The 19,369-nt window shown below is 36.7% G+C and overlaps 1 protein-coding gene across 1 annotated transcript; it reads left to right on the top strand.

Moving 5' to 3' along the window:
* Positions 1-5,763: 5,763 nt before the first annotated feature.
* Positions 5,764-19,042, top strand: ASIC5 (acid sensing ion channel subunit family member 5). Its single transcript, XM_032186243.1, has 10 exons — positions 5,764-5,803; positions 8,435-8,741; positions 10,513-10,744; positions 11,402-11,521; positions 12,479-12,628; positions 13,193-13,340; positions 14,019-14,075; positions 15,518-15,686; positions 18,116-18,207; positions 18,819-19,042. Exons 1-10 carry the CDS (start codon positions 5,764-5,766, stop codon positions 19,040-19,042), a joined length of 1,539 nt encoding a protein of 512 aa, XP_032042134.1.
* The last annotated feature ends 327 nt before the right edge of the window (positions 19,043-19,369 follow it).

Consider the following 19,369-nt stretch of genomic DNA (forward strand, 5'->3'; position numbering starts at 1 on the left):
ACTCCACTTGTTCTTACTGCGTGGGGCTCTATGTCCAAACTATTAGCCTGATAAGGAGAGGTAAGTATGAATGACTGCCTGTGTGATGTCATGAACCCAGCAAGAGCCCTTGATCCTATGAACTTAGAAGTGTCTTGTGCACCTAAACAGAATCTGAAGTTATCCTAAATAATAAAGTTATCCTGCATAAAATTGATGATGGAGAAGAACATGCACGTACAAATAGTTTGGACAGTGTTACCCATTCTTCTGCTCATACTTTCAATCTGATTTCAAAATCATCACAGATCAATTTGTTTTTCTGAAGTTCATTAACTTGAACAAAAAGCTCGGAGACCTTCCTGCAATAAACAAGTGACGCTTGAAGCTTCCCAACACTGTTATCCTAGAAACACAAACTAGGAGTTATCCAGCACAAATAGTTTCTACCTCCATAACAGTGGCTGTAGTGGGTTGGATACAAGATCCAAATAGGTCACACCACAGTTAAGAGTTTCTACTAGAAATTAGAAGATTTATTGGGAAGAGCTATTAGAACAATCAATCAATCAAACAACAAAAATGCACGCTTACAGTGAAATAACTTCTCCAGCTCACTTCTGAATCCTGATAGTTGAGGACTGCCTGAGATACATCTGTCTTTGCCATTTAATAACCCTCCTTGGACTCCACCGCCTGCAACAACTTCCATAACTGAAGTGCATATCACGTGAAAGAGGGTTTCCCTGTGCTGGTTTCAAACTTCCTGCCAGGTAATCAAGTAATTTTAATTACCACTTGGTATTAAGTCATGGCTTATGAGCTTGCTAGAAATAACTGCTTTATAGTCCCAGTCCCCCTTATCTGCAATTGCTCAAATTCTGTTTCTAAGCTGAAGCACTTAAAAGGCAAAATATCTTACTGATGTTCAGGATGCAGGATGGCAACTACTGGTAGGCTTTTGGTTGAGAAGGTAACTGAAATTGTCATTCATTAAGTAATGTCTGGAACAGAAATGCTGTCCCAAAAAGACTTTACAAAACTTTAAGTTTTTAAATAAGTTGGCAGTTACATTGGTCGTACTGCATTTGATAGTTTTTATTTACCATTAGGCTCAGTCCAGCACACTACATTTGTGTATCCTTGTCTGACTTCCTTCTATAGCCTATGGCACAGCTGAAGCTCCTACTAGCCTACACCAGAACCTCGCTGTGCTAGCTGCTATACAACCCCTGAACAAAACCTACTTCCACAGATAATTTAATAATAAAAATATAACAAGAGAGACATGTGAGTAAAGACACAAGAAGGGAAGATGAGGAGGAGATAATAGGTTTGGCACCAAAACATGCTCTCCTCTCAAATGAGCATTTTGTGATTTCCAAAACTGGCATTGGTATTTAACCAACATTTGAAATTCACAGTCTGCTTTAAGAAAAATAAAATTTAGTGACTCAAGGCTTAAACAAACTAGCTTAAAGTTGATGCAATATTAATAATCCAATCAGACATTTGTATCTGGGGGAGGAACAGAGCTCAAGGTCTTGCAAACTACAAACAAAGTGAAGAGATAGTGCTGCAAAGATTTTTTTTTTTTTTTAATATTGTATTTGTTCTACTTCTTAAATACAAAGAACCATGTCGTCACTTCTCAACATACCTTTAACTTCCGTTTACGTTTCAGATGTCCCAGCACAATCCCCCCACACCTCTCGGTGTCTACCATTTACGGCCCTGCACAATTTCTTTCACATCACACAGCACCCGACCCTTTTGGTGTCAGAAGTACCAACATCCAATCTCCTGCCCCAAACTGTGATTAAATGGGTACTTTTCTTAGATTACCACCAGTTAGTTCCTTCAACACCTCTATTTCCTTAATATAAAGCTCTCATAGCGAGTCTGCTTTCACTTGCTGAAAGTGAAATTGTCTGAAGTGCCTGCTCTCACAATTGTCCCATAGGAACATTTTATCTTCCTCATATTCCAACTGAGGACTAATTTCCAAATCATGGAGGAAGTGTTCTTTCCCTGTTAATACCAAAATTTCCTCCTTTCATCTCTGAAATACATGAGTATCAACCAAAATGATAAATTTATGAAAAACAACAAAGCTTGAAAAAAAACACAGATAAGAACATGCAGGCTGCCACTGCTTTTTCCCAAGGCTAATATATCCTCTTTTAATGCCTCGCAATCACACATTGCAAGTTTCAATTCTTTCCTACAGGAAAATTGTTATTTTTCCCTCCTAAAGACATGAATCTTGGCTCCTAGCTAGGTACAGCAAAGTCAAAATGTAGAGCCATAAGCTGCTGCCGTACCGTGCCTCCACGTGGCTCAGTCTGTGCTGCTGTTTACTCCATGGTAGAGCTGCCTAGTAAGAGCAAAGGGCTGCTTCAGGACAAACTCCAGTAACAATTTGCTAATCTGATGCTATTCAGTATTATCACAAATGGCCTGGATGATGGAATAGCTTGTACACTTTTTAAATTGACAAATGAGAACTGCTGGAAGGTATAATAGCATGTTGGCAGATGGGGGGTAGAAATCAAAGTGATCTTAATGCACTGAAATAAATGACGTGCAGTTTCAGTGAAGCAAAGACCAGTACTTCTGAACTTCAGCAGTTCAGCAGTGATAACCAAACTAGCAAATAAGCCTTTTTTTAATCTTTATTTTTTTAAGAAATGAGCTGGATGTTCCAGATAGTCAAAAATAATATATTAAGCAACAAAGGGCAAAGCTGTTGGAAAGAGTGAATTTCATACTGGAAATTTTACATGGAAGCTTTCCATGTGGCATGGAAAGCTTCTTTTCCTTCCAGCATCAGAAGGGATGTCTGTTGTACTACGTCCTTGGCACCACTCTTCTTGAAAGATGAAGACTACTTGGAAAGAGCTCAGAAGAAAATGGCAAGAAAAATGAGCATTTGGCATAGAAAACATGGCCCATTAAGAGAGATGACAAATTTTACTATAGCCAAGAGAAGATTGTGGGGAAGAGTAATAAATACTTTTCCTTCAAAGGGAAGAGTAATAAACAGTCTTTCATATACAGAGGGACAAGAGAAGGAGTAACCAGTTTACTTTATGACAAGATAAGAGAGAGATCAAAATAAACAAAGAAATAAAGAGAGAATTTTCTACTGTCAGTAGAACACTAAAATACACAGATGAGAGCTTATAATTTCTTCTTGCATAGCTGTTTCTGCACTGATGGATAGAGATAGGCCCAATGAGTCCTTAAAGTCTCTTCAAGCCATCTTTCTTGCAGCCCACTCCCCATCGCTGAATCCACTGGCATACCTACTTGCATTTACAGTTAGCTACCATTTTGCACATGTCCCAGCCTTTGCCATCAAATCGCACTGACACTATATTATGAAAGTCCAAATGGTGGTCAATTCCTTTTCTTCTTCTCCATTTTGCTTTTTTACTGATATTTTCTGTACAAAATGAGTATGAGTATTTGCAGCCCTCCATATAACTAAACGCCTTACATTTTCTGTCTTAAAAGAAAATAATATTTGAGCAACTTCTTGAAAGAAGGGGGAAGGGGGAGGGAGAAGAGAGAGAAAGGATGGGGAGACACGCAGAAAGAGGCAGAAAAGAGATCCTGGAAAAACATTTTTAAAAGCATTATTGTCCATAAAGCAGTCAGAGAGCTGCTTCATACAATGAGACAGAAGTTGAAAGGAAACATTTTGACATTTTATGAAAAAAGTCCAATAAAAGCTAAATGTGCTGAACATGTATGTCTGTGTGTACGTATGCATGCATGTACTTTCTCTCAGCAGCCCGTAAGTATTTTTAGAAGACATTTTCTTGCAACGAGGCCATAAAAACAGAACTTTGTCTGAAACACCTCATCTGTTTGTCTCAGCAAATAGCTATGTAGTTATGCTGGCTGCAGCATCTTTTTAAAGTTGGAACCACAAGGAAGGAATTGAAAAGCACTGACAACTGACTTCAAAACACATTTGAAATACAAAATTTACCATATGCGTGAATATAGAAAACTGAGATCACCTCTGTCATTGTCTGGTTTTCCTAACCTTTACTGCATTAAGAATTAGGGAGTGTGTGGTTTGGGTAACCAGATACACACCACGAAGAGTGAATGGACAAACCACGCTCCCTGGGACCAATTTATGATGTGAAAGCTACTTCTAGAAGCCATTTGGAAAGTTGAACAAATACAAGATGGTTGGTCTTCGCCCCCTACTGTTTGCACAAGAATTAACATAAAACAACCATAAAAGAAAGAATATTGTAAAATTCAATTTCTTTTGTAAAACAACCAGAGAACATAACCTATGTTCATCTAATACATCCTGAATACAAACTCTTTGTAAAATATGCTTAAGATAGTTAGATGAAGAATATTTGCTGTGTAAAGAGCAATTTACAGTTTGTACCTCTTTAATCCTATGTACGTAGCAGTATAAAAGACCAATATAATTTTAAGAACTCAAGCAAGTTTTACGTGACATAGAAGCGTTGTCTGGGTACTGTGAATTAGAGTGTATTGCATTAATAGGAATCAGTGGATCTGCAAATAACTGCTCAGCAGTGCATTAGGTATGGTTGAGTTACGTATAGATGTTGAAAAACAGTTCACTATTAAGTACTTTACTGCTTGACTGAGTGCAAGTGCTGCTCAAAGCTTGCCCTGGCAGAGAGCCTCATCTGTGAGGCAAGAGTAACAAAAGGAAGAGGGATTTCCAAGAAGCCGAGTACAGAAATCTGCTTGCCACACTGGAATGACTAAATGGAGCTCAGTGCTTCATCTTGCACCTCATTGCTTGACCAACACGGCCAGAAAGCAGTTGGTGAACAACCAGCCACTGAGGTACCGAGAGGCTGCGCTAGTGCACCTAGAAACCCAAGGACACTGTGGGCATTAGCTTTAGGAGCTTTACTAAGAGAAAAATGAGAGATGAAGCAGTCCCAAAATCACCACCCCTGCAAATCAGAGAGGGACTATGACAGTTTTTTAGATCTTCCTAGATGATTCATCAGGTACATCCCAGGTCTGAGCTTTTGAGTGTTTTCTATTGCATTTAATTAGATGCTTGGTTCTTGAAATGAATTTCAAACAAGCTGATACCATGCATCCTCCAGAAAAGCAGTTTTTCTCTCTCTCTTTTTTTTTTTTTTTTTTTTTTTTTTTTCCCAATAAGGACTTAATGGAATGACCAATTCTCCACATATTTTCTTCCTCAACATCAGAGTCAGTTCTCAAGAATAACAGCCCATTTCTTGCTAAAGCCCACACAAATGTAAAATCTGGAGGTGGTTATGAGGACAGCTATTCAAAGCAAGGGTGAACTCCACCCTATAGCTGGTGGGAACCCCGTGGCAAACATTCATTGCCCTCCAGGGAAAGGGTTCCTATCTACTTAAAGATTGTTTATTCAGTTCTGAACTGCACAGTACCTTAGTGAAGATGATTGATCTTTCTGAAATAAAAGGAAAAATTCTGAAAAAAATAATTTGCACGCTGATGCAACAAGACAGAAGTCTGCACTTCTATTATTATTGGTATCATAAGTACTTGAACATCTGATCCTGTCATAAAACTAATCTTCTCTTGTACTTTGCAGACCAAGTTATTTAAAGGCAAAACATAGCAACCCCGGCAGGTAAATTGCCCAGTGCTATGTGTCATCGAGTATCACCTCCCATTTAGTTTTCTATAAAAGCCATTAGCTAGCAATGATCACAGTGATAAACCAGCTTACTGTATCCTTTACTTCCTTACTGAAATAAGCAGAGCCTCATGGACCAACTGGGGAGATTCACTCAATTGGATGCTAAAGGTATGTAACTTAGACATATTAGAGTGCCTTACCAAAAGTGTTACATTTTGGTAGTTTTTTTTTCAGGATTGACAAACAGAACAAGAAAAGGTGTCTCTCTTCTCTTGGAACCTTGTCCAAAAATAGCAGTAATGTACATCTTTCAAGATATAAAGAAGAAGGGAGAGATGAAAAAGAGCTTGCAGAGATAGTGTTACATTTAGGACATGAGGGAAACTCTCTAGTTATTTGTCCTGCATTTAGAATAAAATTAACAGAGCTTTAACTAGGCAATGACTTTTCTGAATGATGCCATACTTTAATGATTTTTAGATTAAGGCAAAAAGGAAATCCTGAAACTATCTGGACTAACTAACCTTTGCATAGACAGAAGTCACATGTAACCTTCCTGAAATCACCCCTTTCAGGTAAGAGCTCTGGCTGAAGTTGAGCTATCTTTCACAAAGCTGTTCCTTTTTAACAAGTTCATTAATGAAAATCCAATCACAATTTACCATTGGGAATGTAAAAATAAAAATGTTCTACTTTATTTCTGTTGTACAAGAGCTTAGCTTCCAGTTCTTTTATATCTTTTTCTCCCACTGGGTCAAAATAACTTATTATTACCTATCAGTTTCCTATACAAGTAGTAATCAATTACCTACTTACTGAAGTTGAAAAAACCTTCTTTATGTTAACACTAAGTTGAATGTAAAGATACTGTGAATTTCTGAAGTTTTTAGGCAAACTTAAAATAGCATGTCCCTGGACACATATCCCTGGGTTATATATACAGGGAACTCATTTCTCCTGTAAAAACACTGGACTAGGAAATCAGGTTCATCTGACTAAAAAATCACAGTTCTTGGGGATTCTTCAGCAATCAGTGTTTTCTGAGGCAAAGCACCTACAGCCCATCGTGAATGTATAGTCTACCCTGCTTGTTCTTAGATGCATGTTCCATACTTGCCTACACTGAAACGTGGTTTTCTCCTGAACCTGGATTTTTCTCATTTATTTTTTTTTATGCATCCTTTAACCTTTAGATCCTTTTTTGAAATTGTTTTTATCCATACATCTGACAATTATTATTTTTTTATCTGAGTGCCTGCACTAAATGTACTTTGTAGAGTACAAAAGAAGATGTCTCTCTCAAGACCTTATTGTCCGATTGTCTAAGGTCTAATGTATGCCTAAGGTCTTTCTATCTAGTACCAGCTTGGATACTCTAACTCACCTAGTCACAGCTAGTTCAACTGTGTTGGATACACAACCTTAGCCCAGATACACATGACCTAATTTTATAGAGCATAAGATGAAGGGCTAATTATTTATAAGATTACACTCATTGACATTATATAGATGTATTACTTTACCATTCATTAATTGAAACCTGGAATAACCATTCTATTATAACAATAAGAAAAAGTGTTAGAAAGAAACATCTAGCTTGCAACAGAAAGAATCTGAGAAGCTATTACTGAAATAATTGTTTAGTGACATTGTAAAATCATTTTAAGTCACTGAAGTCATTGCTCATTTTCGGAGAACCAGACTGAGACCAAAAATGAATGATTAAAGAAAAACTACATCTTCAGATCCTGAAAATAGTTGCCAGCATCTATATCTGTTTTATAAAATTTGTTCTACCTGTACTTCTTGGACCAACATTATAGTCTGCACAGAAGACATAGCTCCTAATCATTTTCCCTCTATTACAATGTGAAGTACAAAAGCACCCATGGCTGATCAGCTTTCCAAAGGGATCTAACAGTCACTAGAGCTAGAAGAAAAACTTCTGATCAGTTTTCCAGCAGAAGCAGCTGTTTGATGATTAAAAGAAGTTAGAGTAAATCATACTGATCAAAGTTCTCATATGAAGCATTAAATATACATATATTTTCTTTTGGAAACACTTTGAAATCCAAACCCACCTGGGATTTAATTATCACAGTCTGCACCTAGGACAAAAAAAAATCCCAGTGTTAATGTGGTCATGATTGCAATAGCAGATGAATTGTGCATCCCTTCATTCCTTTGCCCAACTGGAACAGCCTCTAGTAAATCAGTCTGATGAAGTGTGTATGTTCATCCTACAAGACATGCCATACTCTAAAGTTTACTCATATAAACCCAAGGAATATAGTAGAGTTCCCTTTGAACCTGTAACCTTTAAAATTTTGCCCAGAGTTTCAATAACGGAATAGTAAAAGCCTGAAAAATATGTAATTCCCTTTTTACCTTATTTCTTAGAGCAAGCATGAAGGGCCAGGAGTTCATTAGGATGCTACTGTAATAATCAGATGCTTAGCTTTTTACAGTTTCACAGCATCCTGTGGTTTTAGATTAATGAGGTATGTCAAAAGAAAAAAAAATTCCATAGAGGTGGAATTCCTCATTAATATTAATATGTTTAAGAATATGTATACATAAAATATTGCAAGGTATAGTCTGTTCTCAGGCAGATAAGAGAGTTAATCTAGCACACAAGACTTCCAGGGCTCTAAACCATTCGTAGAAGGAAGCTCACTAATCAAAGAGAGAATTTACAGCTCTTAAAGATGCTTTCCAATACTAGAATTAGTTTCCTCTCCAAAGTGCCATTTAAATGTTAATTTAAAAAAATGTGTTTTCATTTTGTTCAATATTAAGGAAAATTGGAAAAGATACGATTGTACTTAATAAAGAAACTGCAGCCATGTTTGGAAGACAGAAAGAGGTATCACCAGGAGTTCGCCTCATCCACTTCATTTCATGGAGTGCAAAATATTGTCCGAAGGCGAAGCCGGACACACAGAGGGCTGTGGCTGTTAGTGGTCACAGGCTGTCTTAGCATCGTCATTTGGCAAATCTGCAGTCGCTTTACCTATTACTTCAGCTGGCCAACCACAACTACGGTGGTAGTGCAGTACGTGGAAAACGTCAAATTCCCTGCTGTGACTTTTTGCAACTTGAACAGGTAAAAGTTGTGTTTGTTGTTCACTATTGAGAGGCAACACCTCTTTTTCTGGCTAACATAAAGGAATTGGGATCCACAGCTTTTTTGAACAAATCACATAAAACAAAACCAAAAAAAATGCGGCTCCAAGGGGTCTGTCTTTCACACCACCACATGAGATTTAACTGAGGAGAAAAACATGAGAATCAAGGGAGGTTGTCTTTATCCTTTCCCTTTCGTCAAATGAGGAGCTGCACCACAGATTTTTAAGATTCAAGAAGTAAGGGGGAGTATAAAGTCATCTCTGGCATTATTCTTCTGTGTATAATCATAAACCTCGAGTGTTCCTTCTATAGTGTAACTAAGGCACAGTCAGTCATACCCAAGTTAAAAATAAAACACAACATTTGCAAATAGAGAGGTTTGAACAAAACCTCATGCAAATGTAGAAACCTTAGTCAAAGCAGTTATTTTTCCACAGAGGTGCTCAGCGCCTTTATGGTTCGAGCTGATGTCAGTGGGAGTTGTAGGAGGAAAGCACTTGGCGAGTTTGAAAGTCATATCTAAGCAAAAACTTCACTACAGGTTTCTACAGTTTAAGATACTGGCCAGGATTCAGATGCAACCACTTTGAAAATAATGCAGCAAAACCACTGCCTGATTTTTAGAGCAAATATTTAACAACTGTTTTAGTAATGGAGAAATCTTAGCATTCTCAGGAAAACAATGTAAGTTGTGAGATCTTCTACCTCTTGTTGGCAGAATCAACCACAAGTCCAAGTCCCAGATAGCTGAAGCCTTTCCACCTCACTATTTTTCCTTCCCATTGCCCCGTGTAAAGCCATTTTGGGTTATTCTGTAGAACGTACACTGCAGGTAGAGTACGGTGTGTATTATAAAAACCTCTCACTTCTTGCATCTATAGTGGCAACACATTGCGAGCAAACAGCTCCCGAGCACAGCAGTTATCTGCCTATGAGGCAGTTTGCTGCTACATCCATCTGTTGTTCACGTCGTGCTTATCCTTTCCTCCTGTTTTTAGCGACAGTTTTCTTTGCTGGTGGAACGAAGAGGCACAGCTCTACCTCTGCCTTTATTTTTTGACTCAAATTCAGTTGAAGAGCTGTTCCTACCAATCTTTCTTATGCTTCTGCATTAAGATCCATTGCACAAATACATTGATACGTTTTGTAAAATAGGATTATGTAAAATAGTGATTCTAAAGAACATGGTATTGCCATTTTCTTAGGTTTTATTTTCTTTTCAGTATTTTGAAATTAAACTTACCGTAACAGTTCTCTGAACCCTTTATTTAATTCAGAAAAGGTCTTCAGTGACATCAGGAAAACACAATTTTTTTTTTTTTTTTTTTTTTTTTTTTTTTTCTTGCTCCCTCCCGCCCCAAAGGAACAGCTCCTTCCAGCTACATTTATTTTTCTCATGTAAATGCAATTGTCCAGCTTTTCTTCAGCTCTAGAAATCTGACAGCTGGCTTATGCAGATGACCATTTTAATTTTTATTTATTAAATAACCACACACAACAGAAATGTTTCTAGAATAACCCTGGAAAGGGGTCCCTTTCCTACTTTCTTGTTTGGAAGATAACCTTTTCCTAGAAATGGAGACTATATTGTTTATCCATGTTATAGTGCAAGTGCAGGCATGGTGGGCAAGAATCACATGCAGTTAGTGAGCAGGCGACAAAACATGTCATGGGTTTGGTGAGAGCACTGAGATCAGTCCTGTAACTCTGCAGAACTCCAAGCCATTCTTTTTCCTTCGCACTGACAGGTTTCAAGCTCATGCAGTAAGCAATCTCCAAATCATTTTTCTCCTTTGGAACATCGTGTCTGGAGTTGTCCAGAAATTTTCTATGGAAGACAAATTTTCTCAAGAGATAAATGATTTTCTTCTTGGAAACCAGAACTTCAGCATTAAAGAGTTTACAAGGAAAAATGGGTTTTATCTAAACCACAGCACATTGCTAGAATGTGAATTCTTTGGAAAGACATGTCACCCAGAGGTAAATATTTTTCCTTTTATTACATCAGAAGCATGGAGGGGAAGGGGATGTATTCTTACCACTCAACTTCAGACACCTGGTTTTCCCAGCTACTCCCCCTGCCTTCCCTTCACAGTTGGTCAATTGAGAGAAAACATCCTGCTCTAAATGACCCTGAGGAGCAACCCCAGTGACCACAGAGGCAGCCCGCTGGCCTACCTGAGCTGTAACATGGAATTTCAGTTTAAGTTGCTCTCCGCCTAGTCCCACGCCTGCATAAATAGCAGCCTTTGAAAACTGTCATGCCTCCAGGCTTCATTCAGCAACCTTTCCCATAAATGGCCTATAACCAACATCAGTGTGAATGGAGTTTTTTTGCACAACATGGTTGCATTGCACTTAACTGATGTAATTAGTCCTGCAGCAGCAACGAAAAAATATGATCCTCTTATTTGTGTCTCAGTTCTGCCATACAACAACTCCCAACTTCAATAGAATACGTGGACAGAAAAATTGGTCCCATATTCTTGCAGGTTAGCCTTATTCTTTGCACTGCCTTGGGGGGTGGGGGGATACTAAACCAAAAAACACTAGTCCATCTATTACATTGTGAAATTAATGAAATTAAGTGATTTTTTTTTTTTTAATTTTACACTTCCCTATTTTCCTTTATTGAAGGATTTTGAACATGTTTTCACTGAATATGGAAACTGCTTTACTTTTAATTACAATGGTCTTCCAGCAAGAAGTGTGAGTTTGTCTGGAAGAGGCTTACGTTTACTTTTTGATGTCCAACAGGTACAGATATACCAATGATTATATACAAAATCATGTAATAATTCATAGATCAGCAGATTTTTTGTTTCACACAGACCTTCAGAATTCCATGCACAAAATTATTTTTCAAGACTGTTCATAAGTAAAAGCATATTTTAAAGGAAAGACCCAAAACTAGTATAAAAACTCTGAATAGCTATTGACTGTGTCCCCAAAACAAATGATGTAGAAAGTTGCAAGCGAGCATATATACATATATCAACATGATTCACCTACAGCTGAAAAGTATCATCAGAAAAATAATTTAATTTTATACAAACAATTCAGGATAACATCTCTATCTCAGTAAGAGATCCACTAGGGAAGGTCACCTGATGCCAATTTCTAAGTAGTACTGATTTTTTTTTCAGCAGCATCTGAAGTGTCTCTTGTCAGCTATGATCTGGTCTTTGCACTGTAAAGACCTTGCTAGGATTGTTTTTGATCACAAAACACAGTAAGCTCAGGGAATATCACCTTATGAGATCAGGGAAGAAAACTAAAACCTAGAATTTTAAGAGTTAGACATTAATTTTTGCTCTCTAGCAACTATAGGGGAGAGGAGTTACAGGTTCTCAAGAGAGTAATAGAAAGCTTGCTGAAACATGGAGTAGTTGCAAGTAAAAGAAGTGAATTTCCAAGTTATGAAGAAGGTTCATCCATGCTTTCTTGCTTTTGAAAGTGGGAGAGGATAGAAGGAAGAAAAAAAAAAAAAAACACACACTAAAATTTAGGGTAACTGGAAGGAAACCTACAAAGTTAATGAAGAAAATTCAAGTCAGCTTACTTCTACATTTTCCTGTAAATTGCTGAAGGTGTAGCAAGGGAAATAAGACCAAATAATAATAATAATAATAAAGCAGCACCATTTTAAATATAGCTTAACCTTCAGAGCATAAGCAAAACCAAAACTATTTACAATACTTCTTTTTGTATCAGGAGCAATTCACTGATGATCCTGCCCTTGGTTATACTGATGCTGGCATCACTTTCGTTATCCATTCACCCAAAGAGGTTCCACGCTTTGATGGTTTAGGTTTATTAACACCAGTCGGCATGCATGCACAGGTTGCAATCCGCCAGCTGAAGGTAAGCACCTTATCCATCAGGTGGAAATATTAGTCTGTACCATTGATAATCTCTTCCGAGGCATGGAAATAAATTACAAACATTTGCAGTTATTTAATATTTATCATGCCACAGGGAGCCCTAAGAATAACATTTCCACCAGCTATATAAAAAACCCACCAACAAGCCTGATTTTTTTTTTTCCACGATATTAATGGTCTGCCTAATCTGCTTTTACTCAAGTTAAACCTCTCACAGTCTCACTGACATAACAATACAAAGATAGGGCAGTAGCATCAATATGTTACATCACAGCTAATTTTGTATCAGATTCCTGATAGTCCTTTCCTGATACAACCAGAGAAGACTATCCTGCTGCACTAGGCTGTCTGATCAGGTCCTGGTTTTGCTGTGTGAGAACAGAGATGATTTTAATTATAAAAGCACAAACTGTAATCACCTCCAATTAAATCACAGTATTACTGCTTATGTCTCAAACAGGCTTCCTTTAGCACTGTAAAATGTGATAAAGCGATATCTAAATTAAAAGAGAAATTTATGTATTCTGTTATTATTACTTTACAGTCAATTATCCAAGAATACCCATGGGGAGAGTGCAAGCCTGATATAAAGCTTCAGTACCAGAATACTTATAGTACAAATGGCTGTTTGCAAGAATGCAAGGCCCGGTACATACAGGACTGGTGTGGCTGTTTGCCTTTCATTCTGCCAGGTATTTCTTAGGACTACCATATGCTCTATTTAATGATCATCTTGCTAGGAGAACTAACTCATTATTGAATGGCAAAGGAGACAGGGTACATCTTTGTGGGATATTTACAACTGGGATTATTTAATTTACTCAATTTTTTTTTTTTTTTTTTTAATTCAGAGAAAAGCAGCAAGATATTTGTTCAACTCTAGACTTGATATCTGTCCATTAGCTATTTTTAGGATACACACAAAAATCTTGAAAAAGATTATTCCTCAGGGCTGTGAGACAAGTTGGTATCTGAGCAATCCTCCACGAAGTTTAAAACCTTTGCTGAAACATGTGGGGTGTAATCATAAATTACATCTACCTATTTTGTATTTTCACTACTAAGACAGAAATTTCTTAGCAAGCTAATACAAAGAGTGAGCCACAGCCTTAAAGGCAGTTCTAGCTGGCATGCCTAATAATAATGTTCAGTCCTCCAGTGAGCCTCTTGATTTAGTCTATTGTCTTCTATTGCTATGTACCCCTTGTGGCATAACTGCACTGTGCCCTACTGAATTGTTTTCTCAGCTGTATAAAGAGTAGCACAAAGTGGTGTCTGGGCTTTGATGACATTATTTTTCAGTTTAACACAAACAGAGCTAAGAGCTAGCTTGTTGATTTAAGTTCTAAAGTTACTTGTTTATTCTTAAGGCAATGGAACCGAATGTGATTTGCTGAAGTTTTACAATTGTGTTTATCCTGCAGTCTGTAAGTATTAATTTCATATTCATATTTTCTAAGCCAATTCCAAACAGTAGAAAATATCAGTTAAAATACCAAAAGTAGTAATGGAGTACATCCCAGTTCATTTAAGACTCTGAAAATAGAGATCAGACACAGTAATAAAAAGCTTGGTAAGTGATGAAAAAATAACACTAAATCACTGGACTTCTATATTATTATATATTCTATATTATATTCTATAATTAAAAAGATAAAAATAAAAATGAAGTGAATCATACATTTTCAAAATGCTTCAAATACAATTCTTTTCATGAGCAAATAATCTACACCCAGTAGATATGAAATTCTTAAGTCACTACAGCAGACTTCCTGGAAAATACTGTGAGTGATAATCTGAGAAGTAACTTTTCATGAATTTCAGAAAGCCTCCTTTTTAATTCTTATGGATTCAGCTATGTGATGTGACTTTCTCTTCCCAAAGGACTGGACAATTAGGAAACCATGTAGATTACCGAGTTTATTTCTGGAGGAAGGGAGTGCTTCAAATTGTCACCTAACAGGCTGAGATACTTCCTGTCCCCCAGCATGCAAACATGAGAAGCCCACATGCAGAGGGAAGGCACAGCAGCTGCCACCACCCCAGGGCAAACCGAGCACCACAGGCAGGAGATTATGGTACTCACCTCAGAGCGGACGTCTTTAGGTTACAGTTTTTGCTTCAGGAAGTATTTATGCCTTACCTTTTTTTTTTTTTTTTTTTTTTTCTACATTGATTTTCTGCAGCTTTTCCAGATTCCCTCAGTGATTTCTTTCTGTTAGAGCCTTGTCAGAACAATGGCCTCCCAGAGCAGCCACACCTGCAGAATTGTGTGATATCTGTTTAGTATTTGAGAAAACAGAAGGATCTCCGTCAGCTGTCTTAAGCCCAAAGTCAAAGAACAGGGGAAGGGGGGTTAAGCAAGCTCAGTTTAGCAAAACTTTTATGAAATTGTCAGATGACAGTAAATTACTGCTGGCACTGCTCTGGAACCTACTCCTGTGCATTGAAAGGAGCTAGGCAAACATCAAGACCAAGGATTATAAACTGAAGTATGCAACCAGAAGGCTAGCACAGAACATGGGCACCCCTCTGTATGATCTATCCTACTGATAAATCATGGATGAGAAAGAGTAAGGTCCTAAAGTCCTAATGAAGGTGAAAAGACTTGAAGGTGCTGAATTTCTGTAGGGGAGCATTGAAAGGGGGAACAAATCAAAACCAAAAATTTCAACCCTTAATATTGTGCTCCAGCTACCTAAGTGCCTTTTACAAATGCATGTTTCTTCCTTCAAACTAGTATGCACCAACCTTTCTAAGGATAATTAATCAAAGTCTTTATTAAAGTCATTTTGTAAGGTTAAGAAAAGTCTTAACAATGTGTGCTGTTTCAGAAACATTATGCAAGTTCTTTCTCCTGAAATTTCAGCTGATATAGAGATAAAAGGATTGTGTACAGTAGGAACTCACAATTCCACTTGCCCTGCCCCTTGTGAAGAAATGGAATATCCTACCACTGTCACCTATTCAAGTTTTGGAGGAGAAAATGCCATAAAATTCATTTCTGCAAAACTGAAGAAAAGCCCAGAATACATCAGGTAATCTTGCTTAACGCTTTGTCTAATAAGGAAATAATCCATTATATCTAAGTGTGTGAACAGAGTGTATGATGTAAATGTGACCTTTTAAAAATATACTCTGAAGTGTGTGGTATTTAACATGTTGTCTCTGAGGTGACCAATCTTGTCTAAGAGATTAGTTTAGGATTTATACATGTTCATGTAGGTCTAAACTATACTGAGATACATCTAAGACCTGTGGATAACATAAAATTTATACTTCAGTTGGAAAGTAATGTTCTATGCTACCTTTTGTGTTATTTTTAATCACTCTTTGCAACTAGGTATAAAGAAAGATCAGGGTTATCAAACCTATTCACAACCCACACGAGCAATCCACCCAACAAAGAAGACAGATTTTTCACAACTGAAGTCAGTGAATAACCCAAATAGATGCTAGATAAAGTCCTTCTTTCTCTCAATGCATTACCAGAAAAAAGAGCTAGGTTTTATTGTGGCAAAAATGTCACAAGTTTAACATTCTTTTCTATTGCTAGTAAAATCTATTGATACCATTTACATTATAAAAAATATTTAGAAAATATTTGATGAAATATTCTCATAAGGTAGCAAAATAAGATGGTTCCCATCTGTGTGACTGAAAATGCTACCTACCAAACAACAACAACAACAAAGTAGGACTATACCCAAAGAAGAGACCTTCTAGTGTAAAAATATGTCTCTACGGTACTGACTGCACATTTATCTCGTAAATTATGTTATAAATTAAGTTATGCACAGAGCTGTGTTGTTCAGTAGTAGCACTAAGATAACACAATCTGAATACCTTTAAATTCGTGGAAGAATTATCATATATACTTATGATTTAATAAAGCATACATACCTCACGCTTACAGTATAATAAATTGATACTGAATTTCCTTGAAAATGCATGCATTAAATACGCAATAGAATGATTTCCATAATTTTCTGCTAGAAAGATACTTCTCGAAGAGAAGTTTCAATACAGTTTTGTAGTCCAAATTACCTCATACTCACAGAGGTAGATGTTACTTGTGCACATAAGTATTAACACAAATGCTACATGAACCAATAATATTCACGGATTCAAATATATTTACAAAGAACCGTAGAAAATCTGGCTAATGAAATATCTCTGAGTATTTCATTTCATTGTTTCAGTGACTTCAGTTTTCTCACTCTTGAAGCCATCAGTCTGCAAATGCTTCCATATATTTATATATGAACAGGAACTATATCAGTATTATGAAAATTAAACCTATTATTATATGCAAAAGATACTAATCCTTTGAGAACATTTTATCTTTGTTGATTATTTTATTGTATGTAAACATCATGCACAGCCCAGCAATTATTTAATTAGGCAAGAGAAAATACAGAACATTCTCCTGTTACCAAGCCTTAACCAATAGGAATCCTGCCCACATATTAAAAAGAACATACAACTGTAAAACACAGACACTGATTAATTTCTGAAAATTTAAGAAGGGAAAAGTTAACTATTTACTACCTTACTGGGTAGAACTACTAGGAACCCTATGACAATTGTAGGAGGTCTTACAGTAAAAACCCATGAAAGTAGGATTATTTTTATTACCCAATGTTACCTACATTTTAGAATTATCACCTAAAGAAATGGAAGTCATTTTATATGACCAATACTGCATTTTCAGTGAATATCAAATTAATAAGCTCATTATCATTTTCAACCTCAAAATCTGTAGCTGTTTACACTTCTGAATAAACACTACTTTTATTCTTAAAGGATATGACATTATTTATGCAATCAGTTTTTGTGTCTGTTTTATTCCTCTACTGCTATGTTTATCTTCTATTTAGCAGCTACGCTGACTCTTTCAGTAGTCACGATATCACAAAGATGAGCTCTTTATTCTCGCTGAATCATTCCAGATCCTGCTCCAACAAAGATTTGCCTGCTCTTCCACTTTTGCAGCAGGCAAGTAAGAAAAGCTTTTAGCAGAGGGAAGAACTAAGCATCTGAGTATAGGACAAGGGCTTTTCTGCACAAACACTGTCACTGAGATCATCAGGATTAAATCTGCATTTGCACATAAATGACAGGCTATATTAGACTACATTTCCAAGCAGTGTATCTGCTGTAGTTCAGGATGCTTGGCACTTCCACTTAAGCTTATCTCTGTGACCCTTTAGGATTTTATCTCAGTAGTGCTGAGTTGTTCTTTTAGCATAGTCTGGAGATCAACTCCTCCAATGAGATCCTTTTACAACTTTCAGTATTAGGAAATATTGTTTTTCAGTCATCTAACTAATTTTTATACCTCTTAGTGGATTGCTCTTTAAAAGATACATCACTCTCCATGTAGGCAGTTCATACTGATGGATGTTGGTAAAAACAAACAGCACTCCTGGCTGTGTCACGTAATATTGTATGTGCTTGTCATTAGGCAGAACCTTGTGCTTATTGACATTAAGTACCATGATCTGAGCTACAAAATAACTCAGCAGCAGAAGGCCTTGTCTGTATCTGAGTTGCTTGGTAAGTGAATGCGTGACGTTTATTTATTGCTCATCAATACTTAATCTAAAATAATAATAATAAATACATAAAAATAGATATTATTTTCTCCTCTCCAAAGTCATAGGCTATCTGGGTTTATAAACAAAAAACAATGACTTTGATATTACAATGGTAATGATCATGTTTGCTTCATGCTCATTTTTGATATGGTCTCCTGCCATACCATTAAATGACCTGCAGTGGAGAGTAGTAATTAAATTCTGCACTAATTTATGGCTACACAACATACTGAACTGTAAGCATAGGGAAGCTTCTGGGATTTAAAGGGGAGAGGGAAAACATAGGGAGGAGAGGCAAGAGAATAGCTTAACAGAAAAAGAAGCAGGAGATTTTTTAAGCACATATTCCACCGTAGGAAGTTTTGCGTTGTACTTGCTTTATTTAGAATTTTAATAAACAGATTCATCTTTTTCCCACAAACATTCTTAAGAATATTAATTCTGTTTTCTTAAAGTGATGGATTATGTATTTTGAATTTATTTAGTGCTTGAGTACTAGCAGAGTTTTGTTTGCTTGCTAGACTAAACCAAATACTTAGTATGACGTATGTTTATTTCTTTCTATTACAGCTGATGTAGGTGGCCAGCTTGGATTGTTTTGTGGTGCCAGTATGATTACACTCATAGAATTGCTTGAGTATATTTTTACTAATTTCTGTTGGATGTGCATCTTTCTTCTACTGAAAGCTCCTGAAATGCCTCAATGGAATAATCCATTCCAGAACCAACCAACACACAAGGAGAAAAATACAGGAATACAAAAGGAGAAAAATACAGGAATACAAGAATGTTAGTGGCTTGTAGACTCACAAAACTAAATATTTCTGCTACTTTCCTGCCTTTTTAAGATGTAAAGGAGACAGTAATATTTTCCAAGGCTCTCTTCCTTTAGTCTTTCTGCTTCATTTAGCACCTAGAGCCATGTCACTGTGCTAAACAATTTTTTAAAGAATGAACTTTGGAAACACTTGCTTTCTTTGTCATGTAATGAAAAATGTAATTTTTACCTAAAATTTTATTTTAAATTACCAATTTTTATTAATAGCACAGCAAGTGTTACTGACATTCCATGCAATTTTGCATTTTTGACCCAGTTTATCTTCTGTATTCCGAGTGAGGAG

Source organism: Aythya fuligula, chromosome 4 (genome assembly GCF_009819795.1).
Source record: "Aythya fuligula isolate bAytFul2 chromosome 4, bAytFul2.pri, whole genome shotgun sequence".
Taxonomy (NCBI): Eukaryota; Metazoa; Chordata; class Aves; order Anseriformes; family Anatidae; genus Aythya; species Aythya fuligula.